The following is an 18435-nucleotide window of genomic DNA, read 5'->3' as shown; positions in this document are numbered from 1 at the left end:
TGCGATGTATTTTAACTTTGAGAATGTTGCCCCATTAGCATTTCTCTAAACTAGCTAAAGAGACGAGATCATATATCAGTGCAAACATGCCTGCAAGAATAGACATACTTAACAGACATCGAGTTAACATCTCGAAGGGGTGTGCTACCCCTAAAGGACAATTGGTCATCCTTATTGGATGGCCTGGTACACCGACGGATAACCAATCAACCTATCAATGGTCTAACGCGCAACATATCACTTGATTTGTATGATCAATTCCTTATAAAAGGAAGAATAAGGTACAAAATGAATCCATATTCGATCGTTGTATCAATTATTTTCATCTCATGAAATTAATCTGGATTACTCTCGAGAATTGAAATTCTTGGTCCAATATACTAGTTTGGGGGCGATATATGAAATTAGAGTGAGATTATCATTGATGATGTTTCAATTATATGGTTGCTACCAATATAAATGAAAAACGACGATATCAAACTACATTTCGTTGATTAATGATGACGTAGAACTGATTGACCAACTAAAATTATAATACAGGTTGAAATTAGATTCCTTATCAAAGTGTGTTTGGACCCAACTAAAATTACAATCCAGGTTGAATTAGGTTCCTTATCAAAGTTTGTTTGGATATGTCGTTCCTACGTTGCCCAATGTAATCATGTTGTATTATAAGTGGGAAATGAAGTGTAATGAGATAAATGAAATAGTGCAATGGAACACACGCCTTATGGCGCAAGGTTTCTCTTAAACGTCATGTGATTGATTGCAGCATATGAATTGGTTATAGCATTTCTCCATGAGAATATTGATATGGAGATTTACATGTAAGTTCTCAAAAAGTTACATGAACTGATTCAACTTGTTTAGACCACGGAACACCTTTCAACTCGTTTGAGGAGTTCACTTTACGGATTGAAACAATTCGGACGGATGTGGTATACATGTCTAAGTGATTATTTAATCAGTCAAGGATATGAATAAACTATGGTGGCGTGTTAAATTAAAACGTCATACTCCGAATTGCTAAAGTTACAACTTATGTCAATAACATGAATCTCGCATAGACTCTAGAAGAGTTTGAGAAAACTACCTCGAACCTGAAAAAGGAATTTGAGATGAATGATCTTGGGAAAAGTCGTTTGTGTCTTAGTCCATTAGTCGAACCATATCCAAAAAGTGTTACTTTTGAGTACACCCATGATCATCCATGCGTTGGACGCAAATAAGACCTTGAAGAGTTTGTGGAACTCGAAGTTCCATATCTAAGTTCAACTTTCGCTTTGATGTATACAACTCATTGCATTAAACAAGACATCTTCTTCGTTGTTGATCTGCTGGTAAAGCTACAGTATTGCGCCTACACTTAGCCATTGAATTGGCACTAAAGACATTTTTCCGCTCCCTTGAAGGTACTAGGGATTTAGGCTTATTTGTATGCATCTCGAGCAAATTGAACCCCCATGATCCTCGTAATGAATCTTGCCTTGTTTGTTGTGTTGACACTGGTTACTTATCAAACCTACACAAGGCAAACTCCGAAATGGTTATGCCTTTAACGTTAGAGATACTACAACTTTCTGGAGGTCCAGGTGTAGACCTTAGTTGTGAATCTTTGAATCTTTCCAAGACTCACCGCACCTCACAAAGCTACACGTGAAAGACATGGTTCAAAGCTCTTGTTGAGCATATTCGAAGTACATATGATTTTTTCGCCCATCAATGAGTCCCAACGACAATATATGGAGACAATGCCACATGAATCAACCACAACAATACATGATACATCAACAAAGTCAACACCAAGCACATTGCACTCTCATCACATCAGTAAAGCATCACAAGATTGAAGTCAAGCAATTCGATCCCATGAGAACCTTGCCAACCTCTTCACGAAGTCACTGCCGAAGTTTACCTTCTAGAAGCTTATCCAATGAATTAGTATGCGTAACTATCTCATTTGCAGTGCTTGTAGTTCTCACTTGGAAGTTATGCCAAACTCAGGGAGAGTATCCAAAAATATACTCACTTGACCTTAATGTACTTTTTTCCTTAAAATTAGAAGCAATTTTCCCACTGGATTTTTGCTACCTGACTAGATTTTAGCGAGGCATTATCCTAAGCTAGTCATACCCTTGTGTGCAAGGGTGCATGTTTTACTTGCATCTTGAAGGCGTTTAGTTTTAACTTAGTGCAACTTCTCACTTTTCCCCTTACACTATGAGTTTTATCCCACCTTAGGTTTTAACATAGTCAGGTTTTGTGGTTTTACCACATATGCTTTCTCCTGTTTGTTTTTTAGACTCGCATTCGGCTTTCGCTCATTGTGTTGACTAGATGAAAGGATTTCATCAAGTGCTTCTGCGTTTGCCTAAAGAACTGATGTTTCTACTTGAGTATTTCCACTCAAAGGGTAGTGTTGTGAATATATTTTATGTGATATTATTGTGTAAATCCGTAGTAGGCTTGGTATAGAATTCTATGAGACCTAGAAGATCTGTTTGGAGATGGATTGTTTGCCCTCCCATTTCCATACTCTTCTCATCCTCTGCTGTTTTGTATGGTCACGGTTAAGCCACGTCAATATTTTATATTCCTATTACTTTTCGTTTTATTATTTTTACAAAAAAAATCAATATAAAATGTTGACGTGGCTTAACCGTGACCACACAAACAGGAGAGGATGGGGAGAATATGGAAATGAGAGGGCAGACAATCCACCTCCTTCCTTATACAAGTTATACAACTTGGAGAGTAATTTTCTCTCTCCTTAATGTTTAATATAAATAAAGACATGAAATATGGAATAACATAGAGAACTCTTGAAGCCATTTTTCATCTCTTTTTTTCTCTATGTGCCGCGTCCCTTTAGTAAAATAGGCAACACTTCTAAAAATTGACCACAAAAAGTAATAATGGCAAAGGGTAACAGTATAAAAATGGTAAAGAAATCGACAGTCGATGGATTAAATTAATAGTGAGGAGAGAACAAAAAAGTATAAAAGACCTCCAACAGGCACCCTTTGTCATAAAAGATCCCACATTGCTATTGCTAGGAGGGAGATTCCCTCAACAAGCCGGGAGATGGTCAAGGGAGTTTGTGGATTTTCACTCGGAAACTTGGTTAAAAAAAGTTGCATTGAAATATCATACGGCTCAGGCGCTTAAGAGTCTGAGACAGTGGCAACAAATATCATAAATTGGACCAATCTTACATTATGGGAAGAAAGATCATAAACTGGAAAGGCTGAAGCGCTTGAGACCAAATATATAACGTTGAGCTTTAGCATATCCATGATCCATCCTACACTAGAGGACAATCATGATCCAAATGTTACAAACCCATCAAAGCTTGAACATACGTATCAAAAATCAAAATCATGACAGGCAAATACAGCTTTAGTATCCAAAAATGAATGGACAAAAAAAAAAAAAAAAAAAAGGAAAAGGAAAATTCTACGAGCAGAAAGAAAAATTGAATAGAGGAATACACGATAAGTGTTTTCAAGTATGCCTTGAATCCATCCTTGTGATACCCGGGAAAGCCGCAAGAACCTGATAGGAATGTAATCTTCTATGTACACACCCTCTCTCTTCGCCCATGGATATTCTACCAGAAAAATCATGAAGTAGGGCGGAGCAGCCTCATCCACCAAGAATGCAAGGGAATATATAAATCATCAATTAATATCAGTCTGGTCGCACATCTAAAAGTATCTGCTGTTTGAAGAACCTGGCGGTGGAGGTGGCAACCGATTTGGAGTACGACGGCTACCAGAGTTTGGACCAGAGTTCACATCACCATTTTGTGCTGGATCACTATAATGTCGGCTGTGACCATTAGACGAAGATCTAGATAATGAAGAACTACGGTCAACTGGACCATTTGCAGCAGCATCAAAGGCGGATCTCCAGTCATCACCTGATGCACCACTGGATGAAGATCTTGAGATGCTCTCTGCAAAATTAACATATAATTTCCATAAATTGCCATGTAAATAAAAGTCAAAGTACCAAGGTAAACTTTAGATCAACATTAAGGTCCCCCATTGTTATAAACTTAGAAAAGGCAAGTATTTGCATAAGAATTTCGCAGTCGAATACTCTCCGTTCTTTCCAGGTGAGAAGTAAAGAAAAGAAATCTAAAATTATAAAGGTCACGTTGGCCAAATACCTTACCAATTATAAGCAGTTTCTATCATTTATATATTCATCTACTCAAGAATAAGCAAGTCTCGAGATTATATAATTTTATAGGATAGAGCTATCCACACACCCATTTTTACTTCTCACACTCCCTCGCAATTTCCAGCCGTTTGATCGAATGAATGGAAGATCAATGGCCAAAAATTAACAAAGGTGTGTGGGAGGTAAAAATGGGTGTGTGAATAACACTATGCATTTTATAATCAAACAAAAACAAAATAATAACATTTGCTATTGCATACCCTGTGCACCACCACCACCAGAATAGCTGGATGCAGCAGCTGCTCGGTTGTCATGAATGCTGAGTTGGCGTGTTAGTTTGGAAAGGAGTAGTGACTGTTTCTGGTAGCGTTCCCTCCTACCCTTCACATTCTGATCCTCTTGAAGCAGCTCTTCAATCTTTGCTGTGCTTTGAGCACTACCCACAGAAAATGAAAACATTTATCAAACATAATTACTATTTGACACAAATAACATGAGAAAAGCAGCCTATCAAGGCTTAGCAAGTCCACGTTTAAAAATAAATAGATAGATGAAAAGGAAAGAAAATATCAAGTTAACCTGACAGAGCTATATAGCTGATTTAACATGTCTTCCTTCGCCTTTTCAACTTGGCAAAGAACAACCGCCTGCTCAACCGATAACATTAAAGCATTTTCCAAATGTCCAATCATAAGCACGACAAATACAAAGCCGACCTTCCAAGCTTACCTTAGGGACATTAGCAGCCAAACTATTCAAAACAGCTTCAACGTAACCCCGAACTTCTTGAGACATCCACCGGAGTTCTTCCTCAGGATCAGCAGGTCTTCGAGTCATTGTATCCTAAAAATAGGTCGATAAGACAACTTGACGCTTCAGAAATACAAAGCTAAGGCTACAGGTCATAAAATGCACGTTTCATGTTTTTAAGAACTCCACCGTATGATACACGTACTTTTCATATTTAATACAAGTTATTAGGCTTATTTTTTAATAATACACATAAAATTTACGTATTTTTAACATATTATTGAAAAACTAAAATATGAAAATTAAAAATAAAAAAAGCCAACTTTGTAAAGGTACGTTTTTAACAAAGTTGCCGAATAATACACATACCATACCCATTCCCGTATTTTTCTATGTGCACAATATTACAGTGGAAAATTGACACAGGCTATGTTTGCGTGAGAAATTTCCAAGCCCCAAGGAATCGAGGTCAATTTAGCAAGGAATGAATCACAAAAAATTAGATAGGAGGGATTTGAAACTCCCTCCATGAGCATTACAAGGTAGATGAGAGGGAATAGCAAAAAACCCCTACAGGAAGGTGTCATTTGCAAATCCCTCTTACATGCCTTTGCATTGCTGATGGAGGGCTTTTCTAATCCCTAGTATCTAATTTTTTGCAATCCATTTCTTGCTATTTGAGCCCAATCCCTTGGAACTTGGAAATCCGCCACCCAAACGTAGCCATAAGGAATCGCAACTACAAAGATATAGGTAAGCCTCTGAAGATACCAAAAGAATAAATAACAGAATAACAAAATTCACAACGGATATTCACACATACACAAGCATCCATTCATAATATCACAATTATAAAAGTTATTGAAGTCAACAACTCACAAGAGAACCATCAGAAAGACTTTGTCGCATTGTAGGACCACCTTCAGTTGATGCACCCCTGGGTAGTCCTTTAGAAGGTTGAATAACCTTTCCAATCTTATTTATCCACTCTAGCTTGTCTGCCACAGTCTCTGCCTTTAGCACAACGGCGCTGTGTGCTGCAAGAAAAATGGATTTTAGGATTAAGATAACAAACTCATGCAAGAGAATGGGTGAAGCCACTGGCAGACGACTACAACGACCAAAAACGGGGATCTACCTTTCAGAACAGTTTTATATGGAACTTTACTAGTTATCTTAAACACAAGGCTGGGTGATTTTTCTGGTCCATTTGACTTTTTGTCCTTTGAACTCTTTGATGGAGGTGGTTCATCCTCATCTGAAGCCTCTTCAATATTACACTCCTGCAAAACAATCATGCGCTTGGTCATTGCCGCAACTGGACTGCAGCACCATACTGTTATACTGAATGGTGTGCTGGCTACTGTTAACATGCACATACATGGTGTTTTGACATGTTCAATATAATGCTTTTGTGCATGCACCAAGATGACAAAATTGATATGCGAAGTGCATCAGTATTGCTCATATGATAAGAAGACTACAGAGACGATAAAATTTACATTACCATAAATGCTGGTCACATTGTTAACTCCGGCAAGCATTTAGGTCTATATATACGATTTCACTATTCCGAATTTCTATTATACTTTCAGGGATTAACTTGGTTTCCTAAAGCTCAAACCATGTGCATATGCTAATCTCAAGCCCAGTTAAAATGGTAGCATTGAACCTCATGGAAACACATTCAAAAGAAAAAATTTGGCATCAAAACACCACTTTCTAGTCATTGGGTTACACTATATATGCCTTCCAGGGGACTTCCTATGCAAGTACAACAGATAGCAGTATGATAACTAAATCATATGAAATTTGAAGAGCCAAGGCATTGAGGGATTCCAATACCTCCAAAGTGATGACACCACGAAAGTGTCTCTCCTCTTGCTTTTTGGTGTAGCCAAGCTATGAAATAAAGGAAGGGTCAAGACATATCCACACAACAATTTGCAAGTGTAAAAGCAGCTTCAATAACATCCACACATTCACAATCCAGAATTCAGAAGTGCAATAAAGATACATAATGTAAGAAGCAAACAAACACCATTTCCAACATCTTGCGACATGTATATAATCTGCAAGCTAGCATAGAGGAAGACACTGCCTTATTTGGACTTTAAAAATAAAAAACAAAAGCATTGAGAACATATCAGAACAAGTGCAATCACTAAGGAGAATCAGGCAAACATGAACGTATGCATTACGAGAAAAGTAGGATGAAGAAAATGGTTATTTTGACCACTACGCCTTCCCTGTTCCCAGTAAGGAGGTGAGTTGCTTTTCAAGAATTGTAGTATGTTAAAAATAAAAATATATACATAAACTAAATAAAAAATTGAATAAAAAAAAACAACACGAATGAATGTTATTCACTTTTCTCTCCCCAGAGGTTGGTTGGGTGCCACCAAATTCAATCGGTCATTGAATGGATGACAAGGAAGGTTGTAATAAGATCTTTTGGTACTGATGACTTGAGAGAGACAAGAAATTTTGAAGGCATATAAAAATTTCTGATGGAGATCAAGACTCCAACAAAGCACAACTCTTTTTATTTTCTTCACTGATATGAGGCATAACTAACTCCTAACTTTATTTTGTTCTTTATTTCTTTGAAATAGATGTAAACCGGCGTGGGGCTTTTTAAAAGATGATACCTCAGCATTTTTACAACAAACTCAATTAACTTATCAAGAAATTGTAAACAGAAGATTTACAATGTACCAAAATGGTACAAACCCCACAAAATAAAATAATAATAGTTTAAACAAACTCAAAATGATCACTGCCTTAAACTTCATGCATATCAAAATATACAAAGGCATATGTCGTCTATTTGATGCATCATATCCATCGGAACACCATAATCCATTTTTGTTATATAAGCCTGGATTTATCAGGCATATGATTGTAATTTTACAAACCTTTCCAGTCTTTTCATTCAAAACAAACCATCGCTTGCTCCACCCATTAGTTTTGGCACTTCTTTTATACAAGAAACCTGCAGATGTTGGAAACTTCCAGCATTAATACATGCAATTTATAGAACTTCAGAGAACTACATGGTTAAGCAAACCCCCGTCAATTAAAACCAACCCAAGATGGTGTCCAAAGTAAAAATTAGTCATTTCTTTCACCTAGCATACTAATGTAAAGTTACTGAAAAGAAAAGGCAAAAACCAATACATGACCAGAACCACACAGTACATTTCCTTGATTAATTACACAATATCTTGAAGTACAGGGGATTTTCAAAGTTCAAATTTATCACAGTTAATATCATCATTTTCATCAATTACGAATTAAGAAACGGGCGATTGAATTTGAGCATAAAAGACCTGCCATGTATGTTTCAACATTTCCTGGGTGACCCTCAAATGTCTCGAAATAATATGTTCATGCATTTTTGCAAAACTTTAGACAAAAAATTAAGTAATTGCCCTGCTAATTGCCAAATATTTATCAAGGATTCTAAGTTCAGCACAATGCACTAAAAACATGCATAGAAGAAGAAAACCTCCATGAAACGTTACCATGGGTAATTCTAAGTTACAAAATAAAATAACTGTTTACATATAGTATGTATTGGCGTTTAGCTAAATGAAAAATTTTAAATACCACTTAAAAGGGCATTCAATTAGGAAAACTCAAGAAAAAAATTGACAGGAGCAGACCAACTGTTTCCCAAAGATATTAATAAATAAAAATGTTTCACACAAACCCTGTTCCAAGAAGTCAACAGGTGCAAGCATTTGCATACAAACCTGCTGTTATTTCGCCATCAGGACCTGCAGTCTTCAAACCAGTTGCCTCCTGTACATCTTTGCCGTCCTTACCAGATTTATCCTTATCCTTCATTGATTTCATGCTACCACCAGCTTGTTCACCTCCTGTTTGAGGGCTAGTTGCCTGAAAAAGTGGATAATGGAGAGTATGAACAAGCAGCTTAGATAATTCAAGGTTGAGAAATTAGCACTCTATATGTAAACGAAATTCATGTCTACTTAATATTTTCATTTCATTAATGGCAGTTTACATAATACAAAGAGTCGGTCCCATACCCGATTCATTATTGCTTGCTCTGCGTCTTGTCCTTTCTTTGAAGATCGATTTTTCACTTCTTCCTCTCTACGCTGCCTCTCCATCCTGTAATAGACCAAGAATAAATATATTATATAACAAGCTGCATAAATAGACATCACAATACTGACTAAAAACAAACAATTTTAATAAACTAGTCCATGGGGACATGATGTGTGTGCCAACATGAGCGGCCAGACTTTCTATGAACTCTTAAAAACTGTACGACATTAGGGTGTCCACTTTGATTATCCATCTGCACATGCAAAAATCTACTAAACATGCCATAACACTGCAATTAAAAGGAATTGACCGCACATGCAAGAAGCTTAAAACAGTTTGTGCCTGAAAATGGTATTATGTATCAACAGTCTAACAAAAAAATAAAGACTACCTTCTTTGCACCAAGCGGATGAAGTGTTGAGGAGGCACAAAAGCACGCTCCATATCTACCAGTGCAACCACCATTTTCTTTGATTCATTCTTAAAGGCATCCAATGCAGTACTTGCAATGGCCACAACCTTGAAAGAAATTGATGAAAAGAAATTAAGCAGTACAGAATTTATTCACTGTATTAATCATTGTGTAAAATACAGAACTATACGCCAAAAGACTGCACAATATTTAAGGTAGCATACCTCCCTCTTGAAAGGAGGGTATCTTCCAAGACCTGGTGTAGCATTTGCAGCAGCAGAAACTATATCTACGAGGACACGGTGTACCTGTTTAATCAATCAACAAAGAACTCATCATCAATCATTTACTGGAGACATGGCAGACAATTGTCCATATGATCAAACAGCAGTGAAGGATGATTTTAGTTGTAGGCCCTCCAATCATTCATATCAAATTATAAAAGACAGGTGTCATCATTATTATTTGATATCAGAAAAAACCCAAGTTTGGAGCGAATGATGTCTACAACAGAAAGCATACTGTAAATACAATCTTAAAGACAAAGAACGGGGTCAACATAAAAGATTTCATCATTTCAATGGCTCCTGCCACAGAAAATCAAATTATAATTAACTCAATAAGAAGCGAAGGAAAGAATGAAGGAAAAGATTAGCCTTCTGTACACTTGAAAACAGAAAAGGTACATGGAATTCAAACGAGTGCAGAAGCAGAGACATAGCTAGGATACCTCATCCACACAAAGACGTGATGGTTCTTTTGCAAGCTCTAAGACCCCCTTTATTAAAGATCTCAACCCTTTTTCAGGGGATATGAGATATGGTTGATAACCATCTGCTTCCAACACAATCTGATATAGAATGATAGCAAAAGGTCATGTGAAGTTAAGAAACTTTAAACCTCAGAAAAACAAGACCATGACAAAACATACCCTCTTCACATTATTGATATCAAAATGTCGGTCTAATGGGAGTTGTTTTATTCTGTTTGGAAAATTTCCTTCAAAACTTGCAACAATTTTCCATCCAGAACCCTGCATAAAAAGTTTTAAAACCACATGAACTAATAATCCAGAAACATTCTATTTCATAAACCAGAAACATTCTATTTCATAATAGGAAACTAAAAAGTTCTATATACCCTAAAAGATTCAACTACTCACAAATTCGTAATGAAATGTGATAAACCACCTAAAGTATTAACAAACAGACCAGTTTAACCTGAAAAAAAAAAATTGAACCTAATGGAATTTATGATCCATTTCAATGGAAAAAAAAAAAAACAAATTGAATGACCAACTGATAGGGACTGCATCTATAAACCCAAAGAAAGGAGTAAATTATGAGATTTGAAGCCTACCTTCAAGAAGGTCTCAAAGTCCGACAATGATCAGACAAGATTTTAAAATAAATACACACTTTTAAGGTGGGGCTTTAGCTTCAGAGGAATTTTATCTTGTTGCCATTCATCTACCTTTCTTATAGGGGGTTATGAACTATTTAATTCCTTTTTTTAATTTTTTGTAATCAATAATTTGAAGGAAATAAAAAGGTATATATCACAAAAATACTTGGCATGCACAAGTCAACCATTTAACTAAAAGAACTCACCTCACCAGATGTAATGTGTTGGAGAAACTTATCCTCAAACTCACGGCAAAGCTCCAAAGCTAGAGATCTGGTGCCCTCAGCACTCTGCACCATAGACGCACCAAGCTTCACTAATTCATCCTGAACTATTTGAGACTTCCCCTGTAACCTGGAAAAAGAGTAACAAGAACTATTAAGTTGAAACTGACGAATTAATATGGAAGGAAAAGAAATTACCACAGTTGAAGCAGGGAACGATATTATTCAAGGTAGTAGTTTGATCAGTAGGTTTTCATGTCCTACACTTACAGATATATTAAAGTGTTGATTGAGCTAATTTTATTAGGTCAATGCAAGTGGAATGGCCAAGTGAGATCTCATAATTAGTAAAGGTACTAGAAAATATCCCCACAAAGCATCTGGGAGGGAGTCGATCAGTAGAAAAACGGATCCACAACTCCGGATATATCCCAAAAAAGAGAGCGAGGTAACAAGAAGAAAATAACCCTGACCAAACAGCAGCAAAAAATCTACACACAGTGAAATAATAGGAGGTATGATATGATAATGACTGGGCCCATCTCCCTGGAAGTGGACAGAGAGGGGAACGGGTGGCAATTGGTAGGTGGGCTAAGTTTTTCTTCATTTTTAAAGATGCCAGGGATTTTTCTTCTTGTGGAAGCTAGGTTCAAGTCTCTGATACTTCGACAACAGCCAGTTCAGAAGAGACCATTTTGTGAAATGGACCAAACATATCCTAAAGTTGTGTGTTTTGAATAATATGAGATATGTATAAGAATATTATAAAACAAGATAAACAGAATTCGAGAAAAATTACCCAGAAAGGAGGTTTGGAAGTCTAACTTTCATACGGCTACGAATCTGCTGTGCCAGAGCATCCACCAAGGCTATTCTGCCTAGCTTACTTTGAGGAGCTCCGGTCAAAATAGACTTCAGACTTTCACTTTCAGCCCTCCAGGCAGTTTCTAGGGAACTTTCAGAACCTCCAGACTGTGCAGAAGCTATTGAAACCGATTGACCTATCAAAGCAACCCAAGGAATATCAGATGCCCTTGATGGCCCTTGATTTAACAGAAGTGCCTGGACTGCAGCAAGTGCTTTCTGATCTGAAGCAGCTTGGTCTATCTTGCTAATAACACCAACGGTTCTGGTACCTGTAATCCACATTTGATCGTCTGTTCAATCACTTCAAACAACAAAACAGAACATAATAAAATAATTTGTTCGGGGTGGGGGTGGTTGGGGTTGAAGGAATGATATTGGAGGGGGTTCAATTAATGTACAGGAACTCTAACATGCAGCATTACCAACAGGACCTGATAATTATTAAAACATTTAGAGATCAAAGAATAAAAGCAACATTTCAGCAACCCACTCCCTAGAGTAGGGAAAAAGGGTCTTACAAACTAAATAGCAATGTTTTTACCATCTGCATCGTACTCCTTGACAACTCTGAGGGCTCGAGATGAAGCAACTTCAGGTGCTTGAGATGCAGGTATTATAACAAGCAAAATTGAATCATTGTGCTCAGCATATTCACCAATCTACAAAAGTTAAACAATTTCATTTTCAGTACCAAGTTTAAATTCAGTATCAAGTAATCCTAAACAAAAGTCCTAGTGCAACTAACGGTCTAAAACTGCAAACAATTACATACCATAGACTCATCCATAATCCGTTGATCAAGCCCAGGTAAATCAATCAATTTGAGGGGTGGGGCTGCAATAAAAATCATGTTAGTAACCATTAAATTTCAACCAACCACGTATCATTAATTACTGAGTGAAGAGACTGGAAGCTAGGTATTAATTGAACTAACCTGTACTTGTCCGTAGTTTCAAATTAATTTCATCTCGGGTTTTTCCTGTAGCGTTACCCAGCCTACCTTGCAGTGAATGCCGTAAAGCACCTGCAGAACAACAAGCACATTAAAGTTTAAAGTTGACAGAATAAGAATGAGATTATCATGGTTATGACACATTATGCATCCAATACATCATGAGGTATTCCTAATATCACATAGGCTTCAACTGAGTATAAGCCCTGCATGAGTTAAGAGGCCATTCAAAAGGGGATTCCTAATGTTGACCAAAGATATCCAAAAACAAGCAACAGTTAAACATGAATTTGAACTAATGTAAGAACACAAAAATGTAGTTACTGACTTGCAGAAACTTGTTGAGATTTATTGTCAATCTGCAGTATAATAGATTTGCTGCTCAAAGAACCATCCCTCTGCAAATCAATGCTAATGGGAGCTCGAGTAGCACCATTTTCACCGGTTGGCTGGAAGGAGAAGAGAAACATACTTTAGAATAAAATAGAGCTTTTATTTTGTCACATACCACGCAAAACTTATCTATTATATCCTACTTACCAAAACAGGATGTCCAATCAAACTGTTCAAAACTGCTGATTTACCCGCACCCTGACAATAACAACCATGAGAAAAAGAAAAATATATCAGGATCTCCAGATAGTGAGCTCCGTATGGACAAGTAGAAGATTAATTCCAAACATAAAGAACAATGATATTCAAACATACTGTTTTTCAAAATGTAAATTCATCTTCAAGCTGTTATCGTAGCTTATAAGCCATGGAAATAAAATCGTATGCAGACACACATGCAGAATGCACATATCCACACACGCATGACAATGCACACTATAAGCACAGCAAGAGAACAAGTCAAATAACAGAGAGTTTATTCCCTATTCATAAGGAAACTGTAACAAATTACAATAGCAGCAGCAGTGAAAACTGCTGAACGTAACTTTCTTCAGTTAATGCAGTGCAACAAAGTAAGGCGAGTCATGGACGCAAAGTAGATGCAGATTGCCAAGAACTGCCCGAAAATTTAATATCATTATCGTGTTTGGTGGTCATTCTTCAAATCAAACTCCATTGACCATTTCAATATCAGATTCAATATATCCTGTCTTCTGGGAGACATGGTTTCCAGTTATCAGTTAGCGAGACAAACAAACAGAGTATTCAGGCTAACCCACATCAAATAAGAAATACGAATTAAGAAGATCAAAACACCCTACGTAGATTCAAAGATCTCCGATTGCGTCAGAGCAAGCCGATTCAAAGAGATCAAACTGCGAAAGAATGGAATCGAAAGAGGATTGGTTGACTTACAACATTGCCGAGAGCGACGACGTTAAGGAAACTGGAAACCCTGCGAGAGGAGGTTGTGTTCTCGTCAACATCTTCGTCGGCAAGTATAGCGGCGCCTTGCCGCATCGAGTCTGATAGCTGCAACAACTCCTCGATCGCCTCCATCGCAGCAGAGGATTGAGGATCAAAGATCTGAGGGGGAGACCGACGGATCTGATTCAAACCCTAGGAATTGGGAATTCGGGAACCAAAACGATCGATCTCGTCTGGTGTGGGTGTGTCTCTCTTCGCTCTCTCTATCGTTGGTTTCCACCTGAGGGAAACTGAAATTGGGGGATTCAGAAAGAAACTGCGAGCGAAGGAAGACAAAGAAAGAGGAAATGTGGGAGAAGCTCGCTTTCTCTCTCTAGACTCTGTCTCTCTATCTATTTCTTTCTTCCAACTTTCTCTCTCTTGCGTTTTGAAATCTCAGACTCCTCTCGCCATTCTCTCTCTCCTCTTTCTTTTATTTTGAATGTTTGTAGCTGGGTGGGGCTGGGTACCCGTTCCCTTTTAATTTTTTCAATTTTTAAAACTTTTTTTCTTATAAATTAGGGGTTTTAGGTTCGATTCTTGATGAAGACGAGTTTGAATATATTATTGCTAACTCATTATAAGGCTAAGTTCACCCTCTTTAGTCTCTCCTTAGTAAACTAAAGATAATATCATTTGTTAAAAAAATAAAAAAAAACTTTTTTTCTAATATGATTTTGCTTCCACTATTTTCTCTCTGTTGTTTCTTTTTTCCCCTCAAATTTCAAGCCCTCTCTTTTCAATTTCCCTTTTTAAAAGGAATTTTGAGTAATAGGTATCTTAATCTTATTTGTGACCACATTATCACGTCAGATGTACTTATGACATTAATTACAATTATATATATAGATTACACATCAATTATCACATAACTTGTTTCTTTAAAAAACTTAAAATATGATAAAATTATGAAACTGTTATTAACACTCCAAAAATCTCATTTCACACTTTTCTTAAGTGTATTTTTCTTTCTAATTATAGAAAGTTTGGAGTGCAAAATGAGATTTGTCTACAATTCCCTAAAATTACGTGTTTTAGTCTTTGTATTAAACTTTTCTTTTTAACGAACGATAATATCTACACTAAATTGATGGAGGAGTGGACTAAACTTCACAATGAACTAGCCATAATAATTGTTCAAATTCATTTTTGATGAGATTCGAACATACGACATCTCACTTACAAACAAAGAGGAATATCACTAGATTACTAAGTGATAGTTTTTGTATTAAACTTAAGGGTAAAATATTGTTTACTACCCTCATGTTTCGTGGTTTTCAACATTTAGTACATCAATTTTTTTTCGTCCCAGACTCATACTTAAAGTGTAAATTTTGGGACAGTCTCATACATCCGTTAGTCAAACTGTTAACTCTGCCGTTAAATGATGACGTGGCGCACACGCGGACAATGACTGGGTGCCACGTGTCATTAAAAAAATATAAAAAAATTAAACTATTAAAATAATTAATTAAATAAAAGTTATATATAAATTTTAAAAAAAATTCCCCAGATTCTCTCTTCCCCACCCCGATCCCCCTCCCTTTTCCCTCTGCACCTCTGCACCTCTGCACCTCTACACATCCTTCCCCTGTGGACCTCTGCTCATCCATCCTTCCCCAGGTCCCTCTGCACCTCCATCCTTCCCAGAACGCCTTCGCCTTCCGCGACACACACACCCACAACCCTTCATCTTCCTCCACAGCTCCACGGCTCCACCCCTCCACCTCCTCCTCGTCTTCCTCCACAGCTCCACCCCCTCCACAACCCCAGCGTGGGCTCACCCTCCAGTCGCAGTGAGTAGACCATAGTAGAGAAATTGAATTAAAAACCCACTTTTACCAAAAATTGGATAATCCAAATAATGGGGAAACAAATATGAGAATCATAATCTATCCATATATTTAAATTCCACACATTTAACCTCAAATCTAACAGATCTTATCCTCAACGATCAAAACACACTCGGAGGATGATAAATCAATTCAATCTCTGAAAAATACTCAATCAATCACAAATTTTTAGCAAAAAAAGATTAAGGTTTGATGCAATAACAGCTTTAGATCCAAATATCATAGATTAATTAGGCATAATAAGAACAAAAGGGAAAGAGAGAGAGAGGGATATGAGAACGAGACCATCGCCGTCCTTGTCGAATAGGCTGAACGCCTCCTAGAACACGGAGATCTGGTCGTCGGTGAGCTGATCGGCCATCGTTAAGAGCGTTTGGCTTCCGAGAAAATCACAGAGAAAGTGTCCAAAATGAAAAGGAAAATATGTCTGTTGCGCCCTAATAAAAACCGAAGCAAAAAGAAAAGGGAGGGAAGGAAGTGACTGACCCAACGGCGCCTTGGGAGCTAGCGTCATCGCCGTGAACGTCGGGATGGTTCAATCGAAGAAAACTGTTGTCGCCGGCAGGCGTGGGCATGGTCTACTCACTGCGGCTGGAGGGCGAGCCCACGCTGGGGTTGTGGAGGGGGAGGAGCCGTGGAGGAAGACGAGGAGGAGGTGGAGGGGTGGAGCCGTGGAGGAAGACGAAGGGTTGTGGGTGTGTGTGTCGCGGAAGACGAAGGGGTTATGGGAAGGATGGAGGTGCAAATGGACTTGGGGAATGATGGATGAGCAAAGGTCCACAGGGGGAAGGATGTGCAGAGGTGCAGAGAGAAAAGGGAGGGGGATCGGGTAGGGAAGAGAGAGTCTGAAGAATTTTTTTAAAAATTTATTTATAACTTTTATTTAATTAATTTTTTTAAATTTTTTTAATGACACGTGGCGCCCAGTCATTGTCCGCGTGGGCGCCACGTCATCATTTAACGGCAGAGTTAACAGTTTGACTAACGGATGTATGAGACTGTCCCAAAATTTACACTTTAGGTATAAGTCTGGGACGAAAAAAAATTGATGTACTAAATGTTGCAAACCACGAAACATGAGGGTAGTAAACAGTCTTTTACCCTAAACTTAAACAGTGAGAGTAATGGATTAGAATTAAGATAGGTTAAGAATTTAAATAAAAAAAATATTATTGTTTTTAGATTGTAATTTTATTGATTGACTCCCTAGTCCCTACCCCTCTACCCGTTGTTAACGCTTTATTCTTGGTCTCCTCCTCCCCCCTTCTATTGTCAAATTATGTTGTGTAAGATTTTTATTTTGTGTTGACATGATTGGGGGCTAGAAATTACCTTGTCTATAAAAGTATCATCCCTCACCCATTGAAAGTGATCCAAGACTGCAGCCAAGTTTTGAAAGTTTTCACCTTCTACCAGTGGCCTTGGTTCAGTTGGTTCAGCCAAAGGTTATTTGACCGAGTGCAAACCTTTACATTCACTGAAAAATGCTTATAAAGACACTCTGAAGTTTAACTTTGATGGGCTCTGTTCGTGATACTTGGCCGCAGCAGGAGTCATCATCAAAAATCATGTTAGTTGTCTTATCATTACAAGTGTCGTTGTGCCGTATGAATACTTTCATGGCTAAAGTTGTCGCTCTTATTATGGCACTTTTCATGCTAAATGTGTTAGTTTCAAGAGGATTTTAGTGGAAGGGATATCTAAAATCCTACTTAATTGTGGGTATCAGTTAGTCTTGGATTGTATTTTGTTAGATTCGTCTCCTCGTTATACTAGACAAGCTGCAGCTTGACTCGTCTCTTTAATATTATTTTGATCTTTTTCTAGTATATGGAAACAAATAGAAATGATTTAAGGACCTCCTTATTTTCTCTCTTTCACTCTTTTATGGGTAAAGGAAGTGATTTCTTTCAAACTTCGCTTGTTACGAAAGTAGCTTTATAAAGCTCTTGTAAAAATGATATCACGAGATAACTGCTTTCAAAATGTTTTGTTTTTATAAAACCCATTTGATTGCATAACTTTATAATGAAACAGTTTGTTGATGAAAAAAAAAATAGCAACTATAAACCTTATAATCTTGAATATGAAAGTTTCCTTGGGATTTTTAATATATAGTGGATCGGCACTTATGATAAACTTATGAGAAAACGTATTACTAATACTACCTAAAAGGTTGGTTATGCATTGCTCTATTAGAAAATTAGAAAATGAGCCATTCAACATTATGGGCTGCGACAAGTTTAGATGATTATGTAGTAACCAACCTCGTAACTCATAAGTCACAAACTCACAACCATTTAATTTTTAAGGTGCTCCACCACCACTCAACTTTTACCGAAGAGAAAT

General features: G+C 37.3%; 1 protein-coding gene across 1 annotated transcript; it reads right to left on the bottom strand.

Annotated features, from left to right (window-relative positions):
• Positions 1–3256: 3256 nt before the first annotated feature.
• Positions 3257–14656, bottom strand: LOC126586626 (dynamin-2A-like). Its single transcript, XM_050251533.1, has 22 exons — positions 14183–14656; positions 13415–13465; positions 13203–13323; positions 12857–12946; positions 12695–12756; positions 12464–12581; positions 11855–12191; positions 11038–11185; positions 10359–10460; positions 10158–10277; positions 9652–9735; positions 9407–9534; positions 8994–9078; positions 8697–8841; positions 7857–7933; positions 6784–6840; positions 6077–6221; positions 5818–5975; positions 4918–5031; positions 4768–4835; positions 4449–4624; positions 3257–3958 (listed from the first exon to the last, which is right to left on the bottom strand). Exons 1-22 carry the CDS (start codon positions 14324–14326, stop codon positions 3708–3710), a joined length of 2781 nt encoding a protein of 926 aa, XP_050107490.1. The 5' UTR covers positions 14327–14656; the 3' UTR covers positions 3257–3707.
• Between the last annotated feature and the right edge of the window lie 3779 nt (positions 14657–18435).

The sequence above is a fragment of the Malus sylvestris genome, chromosome 10, assembly GCF_916048215.2.
Source record: "Malus sylvestris chromosome 10, drMalSylv7.2, whole genome shotgun sequence".
Lineage (NCBI taxonomy): Eukaryota > Viridiplantae > Streptophyta > Magnoliopsida > Rosales > Rosaceae > Malus > Malus sylvestris.
The sequence above is the reverse complement of the archived record's forward strand: the minus strand, read 5'-3'. Positions and strand labels throughout refer to the sequence as shown.

What these genes read in the sequence shown, in the direction of transcription:
- LOC126586626 (XM_050251533.1), bottom strand. Translation starts at nt 14,326, where the DNA reads ATGGAGGCGATCGAGGAGTTGTTGCAGCTATCAGACTCGATGCGGCAA. An exon ending in ATCCGCTTGGTGCAAAGAAG is followed by an intron (nt 9,079 to 9,406) that starts GTAGTCTTTATT and finishes GGTCTATTACAG; the next exon opens with GATGGAGAGGCAGCGTAGAG. An exon ending in GTGGTGTCATCACTTTGGAG is followed by an intron (nt 6,222 to 6,783) that starts GTATTGGAATCC and finishes ATTGTTTTGCAG; the next exon opens with GAGTGTAATATTGAAGAGGC.